This window comes from Marmota flaviventris, unplaced genomic scaffold (genome assembly GCF_047511675.1).
Source record: "Marmota flaviventris isolate mMarFla1 unplaced genomic scaffold, mMarFla1.hap1 Scaffold_55, whole genome shotgun sequence".
Lineage (NCBI taxonomy): Eukaryota > Metazoa > Chordata > Mammalia > Rodentia > Sciuridae > Marmota > Marmota flaviventris.
This window is the reverse complement of record NW_027288355.1, coordinates 1,784,519-1,807,872: the sequence shown is the minus strand read 5'-3', so window position 1 is coordinate 1,807,872 and position 23,354 is coordinate 1,784,519. Positions and strand designations below refer to the sequence as shown.

At 50.4% G+C, this 23,354-nt stretch overlaps 1 protein-coding gene and 2 long non-coding RNA genes across 3 annotated transcripts in view; 1 reads left to right on the top strand and 2 right to left on the bottom strand.

Annotated features, from left to right (window-relative positions):
* The window catches only part of LOC139704387 (uncharacterized), a 63,783-nt gene extending 49,942 nt beyond the window's left edge, over positions 1–13,841 (bottom strand). The window contains exon 1 of the long non-coding RNA XR_011706312.1: positions 13,758–13,841. This is a non-coding gene — a long non-coding RNA (uncharacterized lncRNA). The remainder of the gene's footprint in view (positions 1–13,757) is intronic.
* On the top strand, positions 6,495–7,184 carry LOC139704384 (GSK-3-binding protein FRAT2-like). The gene has a single exon (XM_071607279.1). The coding sequence runs from the start codon at positions 6,495–6,497 to the stop codon at positions 7,182–7,184; it is 690 nt and encodes a 229-aa protein (XP_071463380.1).
* A 23-nt stretch (positions 13,842–13,864) lies between the features above and the next one.
* LOC139704386 (uncharacterized) lies at positions 13,865–21,262 on the bottom strand. The gene is made up of 3 exons (XR_011706311.1): positions 21,130–21,262; positions 20,694–20,806; positions 13,865–13,943 (listed from the first exon to the last, which is right to left on the bottom strand). It is a non-coding gene; the product is annotated as an uncharacterized lncRNA (long non-coding RNA).
* Positions 21,263–23,354: the final 2,092 nt, after the last annotated feature.

Genomic DNA, 23,354 nt, shown 5'->3' with positions numbered 1-23,354 from the left:
TTCATTAATGTCTCTACATAATTTAATATATGTGTTTAAATCTTCATGTTTCCATGGTCTGATGACCTCTCTGCAGCAACGATTTGCTTGGTCATAAGCCAGTTGTTTTATAAATGGCATTGCCTGTTCTGTATCTCCAAATACTCTAGATGCTGTCTGAATAAGCCTATCTACAAATTCAGTGTAAGGTTCATTAGCTCCTTGTATTACCTTAGATAATTGTCCTTGTAAATCTCCATGCCCCTGTAAAGTTTTCCATGTCCTAACTGCGTCTGCAGCAATTTGTGCGTATACGCCAGGATCATATTCAATTTGTTGCCGTTGACCCTCATAAGGTCCTTTTCCTAATAACATCTCTAGATTTCTTTGAGGGTAACCGGCTGTTGCATTTCGCCTAGCTGTCTCCATGCAAAATTCCTCATTGGCAACCTTCCATAACAAATATTGTCCTCCATTTAGCACAGATCGACACATGTTAGCCCAATCTGCTGGCGTCATGTCTAAGTTGGTAATGGATTCGACCATGCTCACAGTGAAGGGTGCTTGCGGCCTGTAGGTTGTTACAGCCTCCTTTAATTGCTTCACTGTTTTGAAATCTAAAGCACGGTGAATTCGTTACCCTCCTGCCTGCTCAAGTACAGGGCATGCTAATCTTTGGGGTCCTGCCTCAGGATTCCGTCCATCAACTACGGGAGTTGAGGGCCGCTCAGCTGTAGATGGAGCTGTTGGTTGAATTACGCCCTCTGGTGACAGAACGGGGTTAGTAGCAGCCTCCTGTTGTAATTCCCCGCCTGATGGTTGTTTTTCCTCTAAGCTTTCTTTCTTCAAATCTTCCTCTGTCTGACTAGCTTGAGAGACCTTCTCTTTCGCTTGACCTAACATGTTTTCTACCATAGTCTGGACCTCTAACAATTTACTTAACAGTCTTTCGGTTTGTTTTTTACTAGTTTCTAATCTACTATAAAGGTAACACAACCCAATAAGATAGCATAAAACAAAACCGAAACAGAATGAAACAAAAACCGAACAAAGAATAGTTGTATCAATTTTCTCTTTCTCAGGGCCGAATAACTTCAAACCTTGAGCCAACCAATTTTCCCAGTTTGCCTGAGAAAATTCTAGGGATAGGCAGCTTGAAACAAAAACAAGATAAATCAAAACGAGAACACATTGTTTTTTGAAATGGTCACCCATTTTGTTGCCTTCCCTCAGGGGCGAGCAATTTTACTCACCTCCAAGCTTCAGGCGTTCCCCGTACGGGCCACCAGTTGCCACAGTCTGGCTGGGCACAAAATCACGAGCCACTCAAGCAGGAACAAAGTTTATTTTTTGAAACTGCCGCCAATGTCCGGTACGCGCCCGGGAAGATTTTTTCCACCCATGCGGCCTCCTCCCGGACCCTCAGAGAGAGCTCCTCCCCCGGAACTCCCTCCTACTGTACTTCCCCAACCAATGGGAACTCTCCAGGAGTCCCGTAGCCGGCCTAGGTGAACAGCAGGAGTCCAATATCCATATGAATGCAAATCTTAACATAATCATATCATCTCAATGGCTAGCTGGCGTCACCTTTAGACTAAAAATGCCATGCATCATATACTTGGCTCTTAGCACTCCCCCAAGGTAGAGAGACCCCACAAAAGCAAAAGGCCTGGCCCGGACTCAGAATATCCTTCAGAGGAAGGAGCCTGTGAATGAATTTGAAATGGCAAACCCAGAATGACTACGATCTGCCTGCTAACCTATCTTTAATTTCTTGGACATGTGCAAATGCACTCAGAACGGCCCCCATGCCCAGATGCCCAGGCCATCCATGCATGCCTGGACACCCTACAGGGAGGACACGGTTCTGGAGTCAGAGAGGCCTATATTCGGATCCTATCTGGTCCTAGCTGTGCCTTAGTTTCCTCATCTGAAAAACGGGGATAATCATGGCCTTACTCATAGATACTGTGAAGCGCATGTTAAGGAATGAATGAAGTGAGTGCGCAGAACAGTCCCTAGGACCTGGAAAGTGCATTTATTTTTATTGCCATACATTCGGAGGGTCCAGGCTGCACTCCATGCCTCCTTTAACTCCTCCCCAAATCTGAGGGCCAATCATTGCTCAGAGACCCCAGGGCGCCCCCAAGGCGAACATCTGGCCAGCGGGGGGCGTCAGCCCACCAACCGGTGCCCAGCTGAGGGTGAGATGCCCTTTGGTAGGTGCCCCTCAGCGCAGGGCCTGGGACTCCGCAGTTTTGGGGGCGCCAGACTCTGAGGAGCAGGCGGCCCCGCGGCACGGAACAAGCCAGCCCCACCAGGGCAGTGCGAGCGAGCGAGCCAGTGACGCAGCCTGCGCCTTCCCAGCCAGACACCTGCCACTGCTGCTTTGTGCCCAAACCTGGCCCTGAGTTATTGCAGCCTTGGAGTCCACCCGGGCGGGGGGCGGCCCGATGCGTTCCCAGGACAGCAGCCTCAAAGAGGTCCTGGGCTGCCCCCCGAGAGCTGGGCAGACAAGGGCCCAGGAGGAGCAGCATTCCCAAGCACCAGCTGGGGTCACCCAGGTGGAGGGGCGGGAAGAGCCCCCAGGCTCCCTCCCCTGCCTTACCCAACTCTGTCTCATCGCCACCGCCCTCCCCCCAACTTCTACCCAACTGCCTACCCCACCCCACCCCAGCTCTGCGCCCTCTCCCACCCTCGCCCGCTTCCCCTCCCCCGCGGCTTCTCCATCCCCCTCCTCCTACCCCACTTCCCACCCGCTCACTCTTCCTGCTCTTCTCTCAGGACCCAAACCCTACAGGGCCACTCTGCAGACAGGCGCCAGGAGGCTTTAAGGGGCCTCAGCTATCCCGTCCTGGAAATCTCTGTTGTCCCCAACACTGAGGTGCAGCCCCACACACACCACCAGCCTCAGGTCACAGCCTGGCTTGGAAAAGGGTTGGATTCTGGGCCGGGCCTCTCCGGAAATGGTCTGAGGAGCCTCCTGGACTCATTCCCCCATCTGTCAGATGGGGGGTGTGGGGAATGTGAGTCCAGTGCCAGGCGCTGGGGACATGGCGTGGGCACACAAGTATGGTGCTTGGCCAGGTGGTGTGCACAGCAGGCAGGCCCAGGGAGGAGTCATCCTCCTCCTTTCATGGTGAGAGTTACAACGAGATAGGTCTAGGGCAGAGAAATGGGCCAAGCCACTGAGGTTCCTAGGACAAGATTGGAACCCTGAAGCACCCATGCCTTCAACAATCCTGTTTAACTGACTCAACACCAGGGGAAGCCTCTCTCTGGTTTCTGGACTGCACCAGGGAAACCAAAAGGGTACTGAGTTGGTAGCAGGTGCTCCCAGAATGTGAGGACAAGATTCAGAGAGCCCTCTCTCCAGACTTTCCCAAAATCCCCCAGCCCCTTCCAGGCCCTCCGAATCATCAACTGCAAAGACTTTTGGGTCCATAAATCCCCTCATGAACCCCCCTGTCATTTGAGCTCAAGCGTCACCTCCAGGATGGCCTTAACCAGAAAGCCTCCCACACCATTCCCTGCCTATTCCAGGATTGGCTTTTCAGGATGAATGGACCCATATACTTGTAGATGGGCCACTCAATTTTACTAGAATACACTTCTGTCTTCTCACCTGTGGAGCTTCAACACCTTGAGCATACCTGGCATATAATAGGTGCTCAGTAAACACTTGGGCTGAATGAATGAACAAATGAAGAGCCAGTAAATAATGTCAACTCTAAAAGCCTTGAAACCCAAACTGTGTCCAAGATAAGAGGACTCCACAAAGAGTAATCTAATAAGTTTGGAAATTACAAACTACTAAAAATATCTGAGTCCTACATTAGCATTTTAAAGGCTCAGAGAAGACCTAAAGGTTTAAAAAACTTTTTAATTGTTTATTCCAGTGTTTGCCAAATGCATTTGGCCATAGAAAATACTTTTTAACCACCCTCACGACCACAGATTTATAAATGGTCAACTGATTCTTAGAAGAAAGAACTTGCTTCTTTGTTTTTATAGGACTGAGTCTAGCACAGTGCTCCACACACGGAAGATGCTCCAATTATTTTAATGAATGCATATAAAGTAAATTCACCCATGTGCATTCTCCCAGGTGAAAACCTATGAGCCTAGGAGTTCAAACTTTTGGTACAAACTGTACCCAAAGTAACACAGCCCCTGTACTGAGATTCTGAACCGGGCAAGTAATGACAAAAGTCCTTTCCCTCAGCTGCAGACACACAAGGCCATTCATATACATTCATTCACATTGACTCATGCACACATGTACAGATGCATGTGTGAGCACACATGAGCACACCAGCACAAATACACTCACATACAAGTACACATAGCCACAAGCACATGGACTCATGCACACACAGACACATGGGCAACCTATTCTGGGGCATACGCCTTCCCTCCCACACAACCAGCTTCACTGTGCCTGGCCCAGGAGGCTCCTGAGATGGGCAGCAGTCCTCTGGGGGGTGAGAGGATGGACATGAGGAGGGATGCACAATCTGGCATCACCAAGAAGGCTAGGTGTCACCCAGCAGGTGACAGATTAAAAGTTTGTTGTTTCCTGCCTATTATCTCCAGCGCTGCATTTTGAGTATAGATATAGATGAGAGGGAATGGGAGAGTCTGCAGTGGGATCCCACCAGAAGAAATAACTAACCCTCCTCTGTATGGCTACTCAACTTACAGCTCTCTCTCTCCCTTAAGATTTCTTTCTATGTTTTGAACTATGGGTTGAGCCCAGGGATGCTTAACCACTGAGCCATATCCCTAGCACTTTTATTTTTTTTTGTTCTGACACAGGGTCTTGCTGAGTTGCTTAGGACCTCAGTAAGTTGCGGAGGCTGGCTTTGATCTTGCAATCCTCCTGCTTCAGCCTCCTGAATCACTGAGATTATAAGCCTGCACCACCACTGCTCCATGGAGTTGTCCTCACACTTCCCCAGGGAGGGAGGAAAATAAACTAAGACTCAGCAGTAACACAGCAAGTGTGTGTGGGAGCAGGGTTGGGAGCCCATACCCATCTGCTCAGAATTGCCCGACACTCCAGAAGTTTAGGGGTCTCCAGGCTGTCTCCAAAGTGGGTCCTAGCCTGGGTCAGTGGCCGCAGCAAGCTCCCACAGCACATCTTGCCCCTCTCTTAGGCAGAGTTCTGCCTCAAGGTCACTGTATAACCTTGGACACCTGACTTGCATCTCTCTGGGCAAGTCTGACCATCCATATGAGAAGAATGCTCAGCTGAGGATTCTCCAAGATCCATTGTTGCTCATGCAAAAGAAAGCCTGAGGCCCCACCTAAGTGTCAATTAGTGCCAATATTAAATGAGACCCTGCCTGTAAAGAACACAGGCCGGCACCTGTACCAAGAGGGCTCTTCTGATGTTAGCTGCTCCTTGTGGTCTGATTTCACCCTTCAGGGTCAAAACAAAATGCCATTCCATATGCTTTGCCTGATTTCCCCTATCAAAAAGAATCTGCCCCAACTGCCCCAACCCCCCAGCCCTAAGCCTGGACCTCAATGCTGGACTGCCCTGTCAGGTCTGGGGATTGAGGCCTCATACCCTTCCAGTCTATGGGCTCCCTGAAAACATGGCTTCCTCTTGGTTCTCAAGCATCTTCCTGGGAGTCCAGGCTAAGATCAGCTGGTAAGATGCTCTGGATTTAGATGGAAGAATGGATGTATGCAAGGGAGGTGGGGAAAAGACTGAAGGACTCACCAAAGGAAAGAGATGCCTACTGGGTGCAGCCTGCCCTGCACCCAGTGCAGCCAAGCTGCCCAGAGAAGAAATGAAACCAAAGTGGTCAACTTTGCTAATAATAATAAAAGAAGTACAAACAAAAACAATGTGCAATGTCTTGCTTGCCTGATGGGCACAAAGCAAAAATGGTGTGGGGGATGACAGAAACAAAGAGAAGAAAGAAAACCTCCTAGGTGGGCAAGGGTTCAGAGGAATGTGCCATGCACCTGGGCCCTGTTGTTGAAGAGTTCCCCGGCACAGCCTTTGCACAAGGTGACTCAGAAAGATCTACCAAATTGCTGGGCACAGTGGCGCAAGCCTGTAATCCCGGCAGCTCAGAAGACTAAGAAAGGAGGATCACAAGTTTAAAGCCAGTCTCAGCAACTCAAGGCACTAAGCAACTCAATGAGACCCTGTCTCCAAACACAATACCAAATAGGGCTGGGGATATGGCTCAGTGGCCAGGTACCCCCTGAGTTCAATCCATAGTACAAAAAAAGTATCAAATTTTTGGAGTGATACACTTAGACCCAATAATTCCACTTCTAGGAGTCCAGCCTAAGAAATACTCAAACAAGGGCTCCCCGGCTGCTTGCGCACGGCGCTACAACCCCGCCGACCCGGCTTCCGCATCCCCCCGTCCCCGGCATCAGCTTCAGCCTCCACCAGGCGCCCCGCGCCTGGCGGTGCCGCGGCCGGCCAAACCCGCGGGCAGCCGAGCCACCGCGACGCCCGCAGAGCTTCGGGTGCCCGGGAGGGGGCCATGCCGTGCTGGAGGGAGGAGGAAGAGGAAGCCGGCGAGGAAGCGGAGGCGGAGGAGGAGGACGACGACAGCTTCCTCCTGCTGGAGCAGTCGGTGACTCTGGGCGGCTCGGGCGAGGTGGACCGACTGGTGGCCCAGATCGGCCAGACGTTGCAGCTGGACGCGACTCAAGACAGTCCGGCCTCCCCGTGCGTGTCCTCAGGGCCGCCGCTACAGCCCCCGGCGGCGCTGCCGGCGGACAAGGCCCGGTTCCCGGCCGTTCCTCTGCTGCTGCGACCCGCGTCGGCCGAAGCTGGGGGGCCCGCGCCCCCGGGAGCCCTACGCTGTGCCCTCGGGGACCGCGGTCGCGTGCGGGGTCGCGCTGCGCCCTATTGCGTGGCAGAGCTCGCCTCAGGCCCCAGCGCACTACCCGGGCGGTGCAGGCGAGGATGGCTCCGTGGCGCCGGCGCCTCCCGGCGCATTCAACAGCGACGGTGGACCCAGGCCGGAGCAAGCGCGGGCGATGACGACCCCCACCGCCTCCTGCAACAGCTGGTGCTGTCGGGAAACCTCATTAAGGAAGCAGTGAGGAGGCTCCAGCGAGCCGTCGCCGCGGTTGCGGCCACCAGCCCCACGGGTGCCTCTGGGCCCGGTGGCGGACGCAGCGGACCGGACCCCGTCGTCCTGCAGACCTCGAGCGCCTTGCTCTGACCCTGGCCCCCTGGAGAAGGAAGAGGACGCCGCTGCGTACTACTCTGCATCCTCCTCCCATCAACCCTGATCTGAAGCCTGGGCCTCTACTCCTGGGAGCGACAGCTTAGGCTGCACTCAGGCACTTGGAAAGATCTTAAACCCAGAAGTGGAACCGGCCCGGGCAGTACTGTCCGAGAACTTAAAGTATGGTGAAATGCACGGACCAAGGCACGTCCGTGTCGCGTGAGAATTTCCCAGGTCACCCCGGGCCAAGGACCTGGGATAAACTGGGGGACCTATGGCAGCTACTTGCATCCACTTGTACCTGACCTAGCCCTTGTGGGCATCGTGTGCTTGGATTGTTTTAAAGATAGGGCTGGAAAGGGGCGGGAATCGCGAGAGCTTTCTAACAATACTTGAAAACTAGTGATACGGATACATTTTCTCGTTATTTTCCGGTGGAGGAGCTTACTGAAAATGGTGCTATAATTGCTGTGCAGAGAAATTCTGGGTTGAAGAATATAAAATCTTGGCATTGGGTGGGTTGGCATCGCCTCCTTTCTTAAGCCACTTAATCCGTGGCTGGAGGAGGTGGGAGACTCCACTTACGGAATGGGAGGGAGGGGCATAATTTCGAAGTTGGGAGAGTTAAATTTGATTGTGGACTTTTAAATGACTTGACCTTGCCACCCGTGGTTGAAGGTCACGTTTATGCTCTAAGTGAGAGGCAGTGGGGTTCCTACAAGAGTTAACTCACCCTTCGTGTCTTTTTCTCTCCAAGAAGAGCTCTGTCTTGTGCTTTGCCACCGCTTGGAGTCTCCCGAGGACACACAGGCAGGGAGGGACGTGTGAGAAGAGTTAGTTGCTTTTTCTGTGCTTTCCTCTTTCCAGAACTCCTCCTCTTGCAAGGCTACTCTTGGCCATGTCATTAGCTTTCTCAGAAACGGTCACAAACAATCTCATGTCCTCCCAGCCGACCTTTCTTACTCTGCCCTTTATGTGGGGTTGGATGAAGGCCCTGGATGCCTTTCTTCTCTGTTCTGGCCCTCTGGAGTGGTGGGCCTGAGCCTCTGTGGTTCCTCATGCACAGTTATTTTCCTCCTGCCTGCCAGCTCTTCTTTGTGAGTGACTGAAACTTTTAAAAATGTGACTCTCCTCTAGGAGAAACTGCTGGCTTTACCCTTGTGAAACTTGATGGCGCTTTAGTAAGGTGCCACCCCCAAACTTTAAGGTAGCTAAACCAGTTTTTTAAAGATTCAATGGCTTGTTCATCCTCCAGATGTAGCTATTGACTGTACACTTCGCAACGGAGTGTCTGAACTTGTGGTGGTCCTGATTTATAGGATTTCTTAATTAAAATGTCTGCTGAATAAATTTGATTTTTGTTTTGGAAAAAAAAAAAAAGAAATACTCAAACAAGAACACAAAAATGGATACCTGAGGATGCTCACTGCAACACTGTCACTAACAGCAAAACAGTAGAAAGCAACTGTATGTCCACCGCTAGATGACTGTAAGTTCTAGAGGGCTGAGAATGTAGCTCAGTGGTCCAGTTCTTGCCTAGGGTACTGAAGGTCCTGGGTCTGATCCCCAACTCCATTAAAACAATCAATAATTCTGGTGCATCCTCTCCATAGATCCCCTCTGGCTGTAACGTGGAGATGTGTGATGCACACGTGGTGCTAACTCTTTCACCAACAATCCTTAACCTTGGCTGCACATTCAAGTTTCCCAGAATTTTTCAAAGTTTTCAAAGAAACACTGACCTGGAACCCCTCCTCAAAGACTCCAGATGCTGGGCCCAGGTCAAGTTATTTATTTATTTATTTATTTTTGAGTGCTTACAATGATCTTAATTGTGCAACCAAAACTGAAATCTCTGCTACGTGAAAATATGAAATGAGAGTCAGTGTAGCCAGGGAGTAGGAGGCACCATCTGTGTTTAAACTGACATACACAGGTGTACACACCCAGGTCTAGTGTAAAGGTACCACTGTAAAGGCTCTGGGTAAGGGGGCACCCAGGATGCTAGTGCTCTGGGAAAAGAACGGGACTGTTCTTTAAGATGTCAATCCCCCCCCCAGATTGGAAAATGGACAGCCCTAAAGGCAGAACTCCACGGATGGACAAATGGGTGGGAAGTAGGGCTCCCCCTGGGTGTCTTTATTCATGGCTGTCTCATACAAACCAGAGGTGGGCCTCTGCTGTCCTTCACAGCCACAGAGTAGTTATAAATAAAGGTGGTGGTGACTGCTCAGGCTCTGGACCTAGATAAGGCCTGCCCCCAAATCCCAGCTCTGCTATTTCTAGCAGTATGACCTTGGGCAAGGGACTTCTGTGCCTCAGTCTGCGCACCTGTGAAATGGAGATAAGTAAATCAGAAAGCTGCTGTGAGAATCTCATGGAGGAACGGGGGACAAGAGTAAGACAGAGCCCCATGGTGCCCAAAGAGCCAGGTCCTGACTGTCCCTCCATGTGTCCTCCACAGGGATCAGGGCTGGTGACTCTGGATGGATATGTGTCTGGCCTGGTCACCACTGGATTATAGCAGCACCCAGATGACCAGCAATGCTTTGCAGAACACCTGGAGCCAAATAGCCTGGGACACCCCCAGCTGGGACCAAAGATGCCCATCACCACCAATTCTCCCTCTCAGACACCTGGAAACATCACCGTCAAGCCTCAAGCCTCTCCTAATCTGTTGCTCACCCTAAACCTTATAAAGGGCTAGAAAGAACCCAGCTGCCCTGCAGCAGATGCCCTAGAGCAGTCAACTCAGATGTATCCACTGTGGCCCCAGCACTTGGAAAAGAAACTTTTTTTGGGGGGGTACTTGGGATTAAACTCAGGGGCACTCAACCTCTGAGTCACATCCCCAGCCCCATTTTATATTTTATTTAGAGACAGGGCCTCACTGAGTTGTTTAGTGCCGCGCCATTGCTGAGGCTGGCTTTGAACTTGCAATCCTCCCACCTCAGCCTCCCGAGTTGCTGAGATTACAGGCCTGCACTACCGCAACCAGCTTAGCCTGCATTATTTTAAAACCCAAGTTTTGTGTGTTTGCCACTTCTTGTGTTCCAGGAATTAAAATCCTATAGCACATAAGACATGCAGCTGATCCAACTGGTTCCATCCCATTTTGAGATAGGAAAACTAAGACTGAAAGAGGACACTGTCTTTCCCCAGATCATGGAACACATTGCCTGCAACCCACACCCATCCCCCACAAGAAAAACAAAGCATTTTGAGCCTCACCTTGGAGATAGGGTTGTTCGTTTTTTTTTTTTTTTTTTTTTTTTTTTTACAGAACTGGGGATTATTGAATGCAGAGGTGCTTTTCCACCTAGCTACATCCCTAGCCCTTTTTATTTTTATTTTTTTTTATTTTTAGATAGGATCTGGCTAAATTGTTAAGGGCATCACTAAAATGCCAAGGCTTGCCTCAAATTTGCAATCCTCCTGCCTCAGACTCCTGAGATAACTTGCTGGGATCACAAGCATGCACCACTCTGCCAGCTCAGAGTGAGCCTTGGTTTTTCACTCTGGGCAGCAGGTTTCCCTGCAAGCACTGCCCATTTCCTCCCTCCTGCTTCCTTCTCCTGACCCTACCCCTCACTCTTAGTGCTAATCCTGGGGCAAACCCTCCCTGAAAGATGAGGAGGGTCCTGAAGGCCACTCAATGGTAGCTGAACTGCCCAGCACTGGCCAGTACCAAGCCAGTTAAGGATGTCCTGTCTGACCCCTGAATCTCTGTGGCAGGATGAATATAAGCAGCAGGATGGGAATTTATTGAGTCAAGCATTCTGTTTTATTTCAAATTAATATAAAAATCTCATATTGCTTTTATCATTTTTAAAAGACTATTTTTCAAGCCTAGGACCATACAGGGCAAAGGCCCCCCATGAGCAGCAACTACCATCTCACCACATGGAGCACCTGAGAAGGAAGAGGATGGCAAAAGCCACCCCTAGCTCTGGGGCATGAGGGCTGGCAGCCTCACCTCCTGAGCAGGAAAAAAGTCGGAGGGAGACCAGGAGGGTAGAAGAGACGAGAGAGAGTAACACCCACAGGAGCCCAAGTGCTGCCTGGGAGCTCACCCACTTGCTGTTTCTCTTAGAAATTCATTAGCCACAACTTGACCATTCATTCACTTACTCGCTTGCTAACCAGTTCATTCCCTCAACAGTTTACACCTTCACTCATTCAGTTCAGAAGTCCTTTTATTTTTAAACACAGTAGTCCAGAATCCCAGCTTGGGTCCTCATCTGTTATGGAGCATGAGGTCCTGGAGGCCCCCCCAGGCTGCCCTGTGCCAGGCAAGGTGCTCTCCCATGAGGAAGGCAGGACCAGCCTGACCAGCTCTCCACAGGGTTGCTTTGGGGACTGGGAACCTGAGTGGTTCTCTGTGGCCCCAACAGGTGGAACGAGTACCCACGCACCTAAATTGTGGGAGCCAGATTGCAGATGGATGTGTGAAATTAAAGATGCATGGATGTGGCACAGAGAGAGAAAGAGAGCTCCCTGAGAACAGCAGTGTTCAGGTACACACACACACACACACATCTGAATGAAGGAACTCCAGGGTCCCTTTTCTGTGGTTTTCAGGATTCTGAGAGATTCAAAGGCAAAAACAGTAAAGGCCTGAATATTCCCAATATACATGCCCAGGGCCCTGGCTGACCACTGTCCCTCTGGGGGGAACAGGGCATCTGCAGACACTCTTTTGGGACACCAAGAACAGGTGTACTGCTCACGAATCCCCAGAGAACCCAGCGCTCTCTGCAGCCTCCACCTCAGGTGACGGGAAACTGTCCCTTTTTTCCATCTTCCAGCCACCAGCCTGCCAGCCTGCTCTCCTCCCTTGTCCTCTCCCTGGGGAGTCCCTGGAGCTGGTGATTATCTCCCACCTCCCCAAATTCAAACCTACAGCCACATGGGGGCTAAGGACAAAACCAAACCTCTTGTTCACGAAGCAGAAACACACTGTATACTGCTGGTGTTCCATATTCCCACCACACCCAGTCCAAGGGGCACAGCTCCTCGCCTGCCACCCCCCACCCCACCCCCACCCCCGCTATCTCCAGGAACGTCCTGCTCCCTGACCAGGCCCACATGGCCATCACTCTGCTTTCAGGCAGGTAAAATTTGGTGCAACAGGAGTTAGGTGAACAGTATGTTTTATTTAATTAGGATCAACAGAATAGATAAACCTCACAGCAGGACAGGGAATGACAACACTGCACAAAATAATTCATGCCCAGGTGGCGAAAGGGCAAATCTCAATTACAGGGAAATCAGGGAAGGAAAAAGTTCCCCAGCACTTTGGAGGAGGCAGAGAGGAGACTACATGCTGAGGCAAAGCCCAGAACTACAGGCCCAACATGGGGCTTCAAGGACACCACAAATCAAGGCAGCCAGGTGGCTGTCCTGTAACAGCTGCTCCTCCCTTCTCCCCATCACAGACAAACCTGCCCCAAGTGCACTGGGCTGGGTGAGTCAATGCTGCCTGGGCGCTGGCAGGCAAGTGCGGGAGCCACTCGAGATCTGGCCTATGAGGGTCACTAGGGGAGCTCACACCCAGCCAGGCTTAGTCTCCAGAAGAATGGCACCCCCCAAAGAGAGGGCAAATGTTCTAATCCTGGGAATGGTCACCAGATCACTAGAAAGTTCCTGTCCTTGTCCCTGGCACCCTAGTCCCACTGGCCCTGATGGGGCTAGGCTCCTGCTCTCTCTTAGAGGCAGGCAGACCTGACTCACCTCTCACTCTGGACTAAGAAAAAGAACTGTGAGCTTTTGAGACCCCACATCATCTTCTGAGCCAGTTTTTTCACATCTGCCCTGGAAGACTGAAGTTTGAACTGATGGCCTTCCCCCAACCATCACTAAATACTACTTAAAAATGGTTAAGATGTAAATTTTATATTACACATATTTTACCCCCATTTTAAAAAAAGGAGAGACACAGAGTTTTTAGAAAAGGAGAGACACAGAGTTCTGAGCCCCTGCTTGGGTCAGCCAGGTGAGCAGAGGTCTCTGGGATCCAGGCCCAGGAATGCGTGACTTTAAGCAGCTTCACCATGCAACAGCGAAAGGACATGACAGTTGGGGACCCACATATCTGTAGGAAGCCACTCTCCCCCTGCCAGGGCTCCCCTTACCTATCCCAGCACAATGCTTTGAATTATCTCAGCAAATATGTCTCCAGCGACTGAACATCCTCAACAATGAACTCCCCAAGTTTCAGAGCTCAAACAAAAAGATTTTTATTGGTGCAGTCTCCCTCCCAAACAAACCCTCAAGTAGCACAAGGAATGCCACCCAGGGCCCCTTCTCTCAGCTCCCAATCTCTGGCCTTAGGTGACATAGGCCGAGCAACCCCCATTATGGAGGAGAGGGAAATTGCTGTTAGATTAGTGAGCACATCCACAGAGCCCCATTTTATATCCCAATTCAGAAGATGACATGAACATCTGCTTTCACTTCAAGACCTTAATTTTCAATTATTGGAGAAAAACAAAATTAGTTCTGACAAATTATTGGCGAACACAGGCTCTTGTCTGGTGGTTCATAATAATAACTTCGGGGGCTCACCATTAGTGTCCTTGGACGGAGTTTCCTGATGGAGCCCGTCATCTGCAGTCTGTGGTGGTGGCGGGCAGCACCAGCGTATCTCCTACACCCTGTTCTGTGGGGCAAGAGAGACAGTTCTGCGAGCCCCTCCTCCAGGTGACCGCCTCTTCCGTGACCAGGTTAGGGAACTCAGGACTTTCAGATGTTCTGGAGAAGGGAGGGATGGTGAAGATGGCAGGTAAATAAAAACACCCTCTGGAACCATTTTCAGCTTTAGATATGTCGAGGCTTCCTTCCATTCAGTAGCAGATTTCACACAGGGATATAAATCCTTCCCAAGTCCAAGTTTGCCCAAAAAGGCAGATTGGAATCCCCTCAGAACAACATCTTATAACCCGATTTGTCATCTGCAGTGGGAGAATGGACTGCATGCTTCTCCTATGAGACCACTTCCATCCGTGACAAAAGGCCATTCAGGATCCTAAACCCCAAACTCAATGACTCTAGCTGAATGCTACATCTGCAATAATAATAATAATAATAATAATAATAATAATAATAATAATAATAAACTGTTTGCCAGGGTCCCATCTACCAGGGAACCTGGTTCAGCTCGAATTGCAGGCTCTAGGAAGTGGGAGGAGGAAAAATATTTAAAAAGCAAGCTCTGAATTTGCCAACCTTAGTGACCCCCAATCCAGAGAACAACCCACTTGATAAGAGATTATCAACACTATAATCTCGTTGGATGGGTTTTTTATGTATCTTGGCTGCTGTAGTCACTATATCAATAAAAAGCTACTGAGATGTGAATGAGCAGAAGAATTCAGAGATAATGATGTAGCGCTCTTTGAATTTGGATGGTCACAATTAAAACCAGAGTGTTTGCCTTGCACACATATTCAGACTATGGGGAGGGGGCGTGGGGGGGTGCGGTTAGCACATGGAAGGGGAGGTAACCAGGGAGGGAGGCAGGTTCAAAAGGAAAAGGAGAAAAAAAAGCAACAATAACAATACAAAATTATATCTTTAAGAAGACAGTGAAAGACACTGCTACATCCAAAGTCAACTGGGTAACTGAGCTCCAACATTGTGTAATTGACTTTGCAAGTAGAACAACAGCAATGTAACAAAGAAAATGTCAGTGTTTTCACAGCACTAATCTATAACACTGGGAGGCCCTCCCACTGTCAGGCAGGGCTGACAATACAATAGCTTTCAAAGGGATATTACCATCATGCTTTTATTCCTGACATCAATCAAGACAAAGAGAACCCTTTTCACAAGACATTAAAAATCAAACCTTTGTACAAGAAGATAGGTAAAACAGCACTCTCCTTAAAGACAGCCATGCAGAGCAATCAGATAATTGGTGATCCTTGAAAGCAGTAAAATATTTTTATTTACTGAGTGTACAACCCCAGTCGCTGGCTGCCACCCCATCCTGGCAGGTACACTATGAATCCAAAGTTTCCATCTTTATCTCCCCCACTCACTTCACCCTGCCTGGCACCCACAGCAGGCTAAGGGAACTGACAGCCAGCACTGAAATATTCAAGTGGGATATATAACCAATACAGGCTTCACTAGTCCACTTTGAGTTCAAAACTACTCTGATTACAGACTAATATAACTACACACAAAACGCCCTTGCAAGCCAATGGGAATTTGCAGAAATTGACAAATTGGCCCAACCACACCTATTGAGGTTACCTATTATAACCAGGCACTAAGAGTTTCCAAGGTACTCTTGTCTTTTAATTACCCTAGACACTCACTCAGATAGGAAGAAACCCTGATATCTATACAAATATTTTCAAGACATAAAGATAATACTCTTTGCAAACATCAGTGTACCATGCATAGACAAGTTTGGACTTTTACTTCAGCCAGGGTTCAGGAAAAGCAAGCACCTAAAGCCACCCACCCAACTTGCAACATGGATGGGGCCATCAGGAAACCTAGCCATCCACCACTAGATTACCTTGAAACAGTTAAGATGCCTGCATGCCATAAGTTAGTGACACTTCAGGAAAACTGCAGGTCCCAGAGCAGGAAGTAAGGGGGAACTAATGTTCAAGAGAGTTTATAATCTACATACTTTCTGAATCATTGATGTATCCAGCCACCAGCCTTCCAAAAGGTCCAAGATGATGGCCTTAACACCCAAAGGAGGTCACCCCCACTCAGGGCTTGACAGAGCTCCTGGTACAGGTAGCTCCAAGTCCTAGAATGTTGTGAAGGAGGAGAGGAAGAGAGAAAGACACTTTGCTGAAGAGCCCAGACAAAGTGTTTTGTTCCTCTGATATCCAACAGACCACATGCCAAAAGTTTGCAACCAAGTCGAGTCACCCTGAGACAAAGATGTTACTCTCGAAGCACCAGAGGCAGCAATGGTTGCTTTTACTTTTTCAGACAGAAGTAGACACTGTTGTGTCTTTTTAAACAGTGTTTGAACAGGCTCCCTTCATTTCATTGATAAAATGGAGAGAAATGTTAAAAGAAGAGGGAGCTGGTCCTAACACTGCCTTGAAAACACACTCTCCCACCACTGCTACCTAAATGAGTCTTTTCCAGTGCCAGGCAGCAAGTCTGCACGCTGGCCTCAGTGGTGAGTTCCTTTCATTTACACATCCAAATGAACAGTTAAGATAAATCAATGCATCTAATTGCCAGACTATTAAATCCTACATCAGGGGAAGAATTCCACAGCCACCAGCTGAAGAGTTGGCTACTGACATAGCAATTATTACAACTTTGTATTAGATTGAACCATATCCCGAGCCTTCCGACTCCAAGATGCCTAGCTCCAGTTTCCTCCTTGCATGGTTCCCCCTCCTCCTCCTCTGTGAACACGCTGTAGCAGGCCACAACATTTGCCAGGGCTGGCGAGTTCTGTGGAATTATTTTATGACTGCTAAGTCACCAGCATTTTTCACCTTTCATTATTAATGCACACTTGGCATCTTATGGTTAAATGTTAGCAGGATTCTCCTGCCAGAGGCACATAGTTATCTTATTTTATTGCTTATTAAGTTTTAGCAAGGAAACAGGTGTAAGAATCTAAACAGCAATTATTAGACATAAAGAATGTTTTCTAGAAAGAAACAGGCCCTTCCAAAGCTAAGAATAGGTAACTTAATTGGGGGGGATTAATATTAGGATTAAATATCAGTTACCTCAATCCACATAGAAAGCTATGGAATGTACAAAGGATTTGTTTTGCCCTTCCCGCAAGATCATGTACATTTAGCCAAACAAATGTCAACAATTTACACTTGTATGTGGTCTCAGATGAATCAAGAAACCTGTAACCTCAGAATGCCTCTATTTATTACATCTCAATTATTTCTATGGAAACACTAGCAATGGCAAGCTACACTGTTCCCAGATCCCTAGACTACCAAATTTATAAAATGGACTTTGGAGGAGCTCCAGGCTGGCAGAAGAAGACAAAGAAGGGGAGGGAAGGAGAGAAAAGTCACTGGGGGCAGTTTTGGATGTTGGGGTGGGGGTATGTGGACACAGCCTGAGTGCTAGTTAATATTAAGAACTGTAATTAACAGGCAGTTGCTAGATGGAGAAAAACTGACAGCAGTACAAATTATTCAAAAGTTTTTAAAAGGATGGGAAAAAAAGACGTATTCCTTTTCCATAGAAATGAGAGAAGTTGCTGTGTGGATCTGAGGAAGCCAGCAGCAGCCAGCCATAGGGTAAAGGGAGACAGGGGTCCTTAACTTTGAGGGACAGAGGGAACTGCGAGGTAATCGTTACCAAACCGTCTGATATTATCAGCCGAAATAACATCAGTGAGCAAGATGGGAACAGCCTGGAGAATGAGGCCAAAATTATCAAAGGGAACAAATCATTGCAACTACCATGCCGCACCACCAGGACTCACAAAAGGGGAAAGGGGGTGTAGGAAAATAAGTCAGAAAATACGACTTTTGTAACATTCATGGATTTGTTAGGTTTTTTTTTTTCTTTTTCTTTTTTATCTTTTCTTTTTTTTAACAAAATCACAAGGCCTTGGAAAACCAATGAGGCTGCTCACTCCCTGCCCTACCACCCCAGCCCCCTTCTCTATTTGTTGGGTATCCTCCCTCTGGTAAATCTGGGTTTTCCAAAGAAGGACAAACATCCTGGGGGGACAAATAATTCCCCACTCCAGAGGGAGGCTGTGTCCCCGAAGTGGGAAGTGAGCCCCCCTGAGGTCTGATTGATTTTCAAAGCAGCAATGCCTATGCTTTCAAATCACACTCTCTGAGCATCCATTCAAAACTGTTACATTTCTGTCTTTCCTTCCTGCTATGGGCTTTCATATTTCCAAGATCAATTATGAATTATGGTCAAGAGACTTCCAATGCAGAATGTTTGGAGCTGGGGAAGTCCACAATGCCACCACGTTAGCCCTGACACACAGCAGTGGAGGCAAAATAAAATAAATTAAAATGTAAAAGGCACCACTGTTCCTTAAGAAGAACCTTCAAGCATCTTTAAAGGTGAAGACCTTGCCATTTCAAACACTTGGTACGGAGCTGTCCACACTTAAGAACACACTTTTGAATATTGCTTTCAAGAAGGGGGGCAGTTCTTGAAAAGCAATAAATCTCTCACCTGCTGTAACTCTTATCTATTCAAATTATATACTCTCTTAATTCCTCCCTTGATAAGTGGCCACATCTCCACCCTATGCACTCCAGTAAACTGAATAAAAGGAAAAATGGTGAGAGACAAAGGTTGTGGCTGCTTTTAGAAAATGTAAAGCTCCATGGGAAGAATCAGGGGGCTTCCGATGCCAAGGTTCTGCAGAGAGATTGTGTGGCTGGTACAACACTTATCAAAATGCCTTCACTAGTCTTCTCCCACCTAGCTATCTTCCTTCCTCAATTTGCTTGAATTGTCAGCTACATATACACACATGTACATGTAGATTCATTTAAAATCATTTCAAGGCTCATTTCATGAAAGGCTAAAGACCAATTCTTGAGTCTTTCTCTGAGATCCACAGAGTGGTTTTAGAATTCAGTTCAAGCAACTCTGAAACACCCACCCATCTGTTCACTGCAAACTGTTCTACCTTTCCTTTCTGTGGCTTGCCTTCTAAAATAAGGAGATCTGAAGACACATTACCAGGTTATAGGTAAGCAAGCTTTGCATCTTTACCAAAAAAAAAAAAAAAAAAAAAAAATCTGCAAGTTTAACCCAAAATCAACTGCCTGATTTAAAGAAAACTCTATTTGCATCCAGTAGTTCCAATTCCAATATCTTCTTCTTAAGTGGCTCTAGAAGGAGTGAGCAATGAGCCAGGAAAAGAGAAAAGAAATCAAATATTACTTAAAGCTCTGGGTGCCCTTCTATTCAGCAAAAGGACAAACATCGACCCTTCTTCCCTCTACTGTTCTGGGAGTCTCTCTTCTGGTTTCCTTCCCTTGGTACCCCCACCTCTGTGTGACAGAATAGGCTATTCCGAATTGTGATACAGAACAAGGAGCAGAAGTAAGACCAACTTTACCCAAAGCATAATAGAGGTGTAGTCCCACTGCTGAAAGTTGAACTGAGTGGTTTTCTTCTAAGATGACAGGGAGCATCTCTTCAGGCCGGCTGCCACTGGCTTTCCTGGGACTTTAGAAGGAGGGAGGTGGCTAGTGTATCACCCGTGTTGCCAGATTCAGTCTCAACCACTCCAGCCAAGAGCAAGGCTGGCAGGAAGAGAGAGGGGCCCCACCGCCTTCTAGTGCAGGCCTTCAGGAAATGAACTTTTCAGAGCAGAACTGGGCTGCGGCCAGAGGTCATCAAAGGAGTTGGGAGAGGACAAGGGCCTCAGGACTTAAAGGCTCCAGAGGCATATAGCCACTCTCATCCTGTTCCTCAGTCATCCCTCAGTGTGTCCAGGCGGCTAAGCACCCATCTGAGGGGCTGGAATTGGGACAAAGCAGCAGGCCAGGCCAGGAGAGGGCGGCCTGTTAGGGGAAAAGGGCAGGGGAGGGGCTCAGCCCTCGCACTGCCTCTCCCCAGGGCCTCTGCTCTCCAGGGGCCCCTGGAGCTGGGGACCTCTAGTAAATAGAAAGCAAAGCAAGGAGAAGGAGTGCCGGCATGTGCTGTGCATGTGCATACCTATACATCCATATCTCATCACAAACATGCACACCCTGGGGACTCGGTGCAGGAAGCTGGCCAGGGTGTGGAAGGTGAGTGTGCCAGGGGTGGGGTACCCGGCACACTGCGTGGAGAGGCGCTCCTGACTGCTGCAGCGCTCCCTGGGGACCTGCGTCCCCTTGGCCTAGACAATGAACTCCAGGCAGAGGCTCCCTGCCGGGTTGGCCTCCATGGAGCAGGCAGGAAGTGCACAGCTGAGCTGGGAGCATGGTCTGGGCTGGGGGGGAGGGGCACGGGGGGGAGGGGCACGGGGGGGGGCACGGGGGGGGGGGCGGCGCCGGGTGGCCTGGGACCAGACTGCCGCACCTGAAGCACGCTCCCTCTGCTCTCCACATCCCTGGGCAACAAGGAGGGGGATGGAGAAAGCCAGCGAGTCCAGGGGCCAGCAAGGGAGGCCTGGAAGCTGCCAGCCTCCTGGGCGCCCGTCCTCGCCGCCTCTTCCTTCCTTTCGCTGCCACCCAGATTCCGCAATCCCCGCCAAGTCAGCGGGGCCCCTTGATTGGCGACGGGGGCCTGGGGCCACAAGGAGGGAGCGACCAGGACCCCTTGTAGGCGACCCCAGGCCCGGGTCCCCGGCTAGAGGTGGCTCCAGGCCCGGAGAGGGTCCAGGCCGGTAGGGTGTCCACGGCGTGCCCCCTCCACCGCCTCCGCCTCCCGCTCCTGGCTTCCTCCTCCCCCTCCTCTTCCTCCTCCTCATCCTCTCCCCTCGCTCGCGCGGGTCCCCAGCTGCCCACCCGCTCGCCAGTCCTTCCTCCCTCTCTCCTTCCCTCCCGCCTCCTCCGGGCCTCCCACACTCACCTTTCCCTGAGCGCGGCTTCCCCTGCTTCTGCCGGGACTTGTCCCAGGCTTCTGGAGCTCCGTCGCCCTCCGCGGCCAGGGCCCCCAGCCGCCCTTCCCCGCTCTGGGTAGCCCTGAAGCCAGATTTAAAGTTAGGTAGTCAGTGTAGTTAGGTAATCGGGTCTAATGCCGAGTGAAATCTAAAATGGAGGCCGTGCGGAGAATGACTCAGGGAAAACACAGGACAACTCATGGAATGTTAATGAAGTCCGAAAAGGCCCTAGGCCAAAGTCCACCTCAAAGAAATGTTAATGAACAGCCCCCAGCAAAAAGGTGCTGACTCAGAAGTCCTTCCTGACCAGATTACTTCTTTGGCCCACCTGTGTCCCACCCCTGGGCCTTCCAACCTACATTCCATCACCAAAACTATAAAAAGGGGAGACAACCGCACTTCCACGGATTCCACCTCTTGGGTCCCCTTCTTCCTCCGGGAGAAGTCTTTTCTGCTGTCCTTTAATAAACTTCTAATTTGTACTCTGACCTTGCCTCGGCGTGCTTCTTTGGTGTTATTCTTCAACACTGGGGAAGCAAGGACTCATCACCGGTCAACAGAGGTAACAGCCCTCCTCCCCCTTCTCTGCCTGCCTCTCGGAAACTTTTTGCAGCTGGGTTGGTGGCTGCGGACCGCCGGTCCAGGGCGGCCTCTGGGGGGGGGGGGGTGGAGGGGGAAGGCCCGGCACGCTGGGGGCCCTGCTTGTTGCAATGCAGAAGCCGAGGGCTCCTGGTCCCAGCGGGGCCCCTTGCGGTGAGTGGCCGAGCCCAGTTATGCAAATAAATAAATAAAAAAAAAAAAAAACACCCCCCCTCCTCCCTACCCCCAGCCGGCCCCAGCCCCTAGGGCCCGTCCCTCTCTCCCCCACCCCCCACCACCCTCACCCTCCTCCTCCTTCTCCTCCTCCTCTGCCCCTTGCCGGATTTTTGTGCAAAGTTTGCAGGCCTCCTGTCTTCTTTGTGGTCGCTGGCTCTCCTCCTCCCAATCCGGCTGCTGGGGCTGCACTGCAGAGACTAAAGCCAGGCTTGGCTGGAAATGTAGCCGGGTCCCAGCAGGAGGATGTGAGGAGCAGAGTCCCAGCAGTGGAACGCTCTGATCCCGTGGGGCGGCCTGCACTGCTCCAGCTTGGATCAGACGGAGAGAGGGCCAACAGCACTGAGCGATGGACAGCGCTGGCTTGGCAGCCAGCAAAACCGGACTGTGGCGCGGCTGCAGCAGGCACCGCGGGGTCTTGGGCACCGCACTGGCTTGCGGGGCGGGCTCTGGCTGCATGGGGGTGGGAGGAGGGAACAGAAGGCCCACTAGGGCTGTCAAGCTCACCCAGATGCATTGTCTTTATAAACTGCAAAAATTAAAAGAATGGGGGAGCAAACAGGTTAGCTACCCTAACATTGCTTCTTGTGCCCCACGCACTAGAATTATCCTCAGACCTAGCTATTCCCTCTCAATTGACTTTTGACTATGGGTTGGTTTTCCAAGACCACTTTTACCCCACATCCAACAAATTCTTACACCACTGGGCTAGCCTATACCCTCATTTGTAGGGTTCTTGAGCCTGGTGCACACTTCCAGGCTGTGACTCTAATACCTTATCTCAGGAAAACTGCAGTAGCACCCCTTCCCTCCGAGGTTGGCAAAAATAAACCAGTTGCTACTTTCCACAAAGTTTTGCCAGGGGGCGCCTCAAGTCCCTGTAGTTCTTGAACTAGTTGAGGCTCAGATCTCCTAGCAGGTCCTGGGGTCCTGGAAGGGCACATGCTTAAGGAAAGTCTTCCCTGGGCGGCTCTCCTAAACCTTTACTTTGAAGCGTCCACCACCCCCGCCAGCTGCAGGCTTCCAGGTCCCGAGTAGGGGAGAGGCCCCCACATCTCCCCCTCCCAGGCAAGTGGCGCCACCTTGGGCCTGCGTGCCTTGAGCCTGGAGAGCTAAGCGGGTGCACGGAGCAGAGCTGGAGGTTATCAATATCGGGGATGGATAAGTTGCCACTTGGAGAGGGGAGGGCTGTGTCCCCTCAAAGTCGAGTTACCCAGGGCAACCTTTCACGGAAAAACCCCGCTGCCTCCGAGAGCAGCGCTGGACCAGCCCAGAAGCAGGGTACCCGCACTCCGCGGTTCCGCCTGCCCACCAGCCTGCCCGCGGCCCCCTCAGCTAGCTTCTGCAGTCCCGAAGGGCCCTGCTCGCCAACCCCGTGCTGGTCTGATTGCTGAGGTAGATGCCACCCCGCACCCCTGCTGCTAGGGAGAGCAGGCCTGCGGATGCGGAGAAAGGCCTTAGGCAGGGGGCCCTGCGCATGCGCCCAAGGCCATCTCAGAGGTACAGTGGGGTGACAGGAGAAATGCAATGTCCAGGCAAACACTCCTACAGCAGAGACCGAGCATGAGGATACCCGGACAGGCCTTAGCCTGTCATCCACTAAGTAAGACCTAGACCCCGAGGTCCTCCCCTTCTCCGGAATAGGGTTGCCACTCTCAGCCACGGCCCTCCCCAGGTCGTGAGTCCGAGAATGTCCAACATTTCCAAGGAGCCACCTCCTGCAGCCAGGGATGGCCAGGGTTAGACTGAAGAGTTCCAAGGGCCCAGGCGAGGGCAGAGTTTGCTAGGCGACTGGGAAAGAGCCAGGAAGGAGGGGC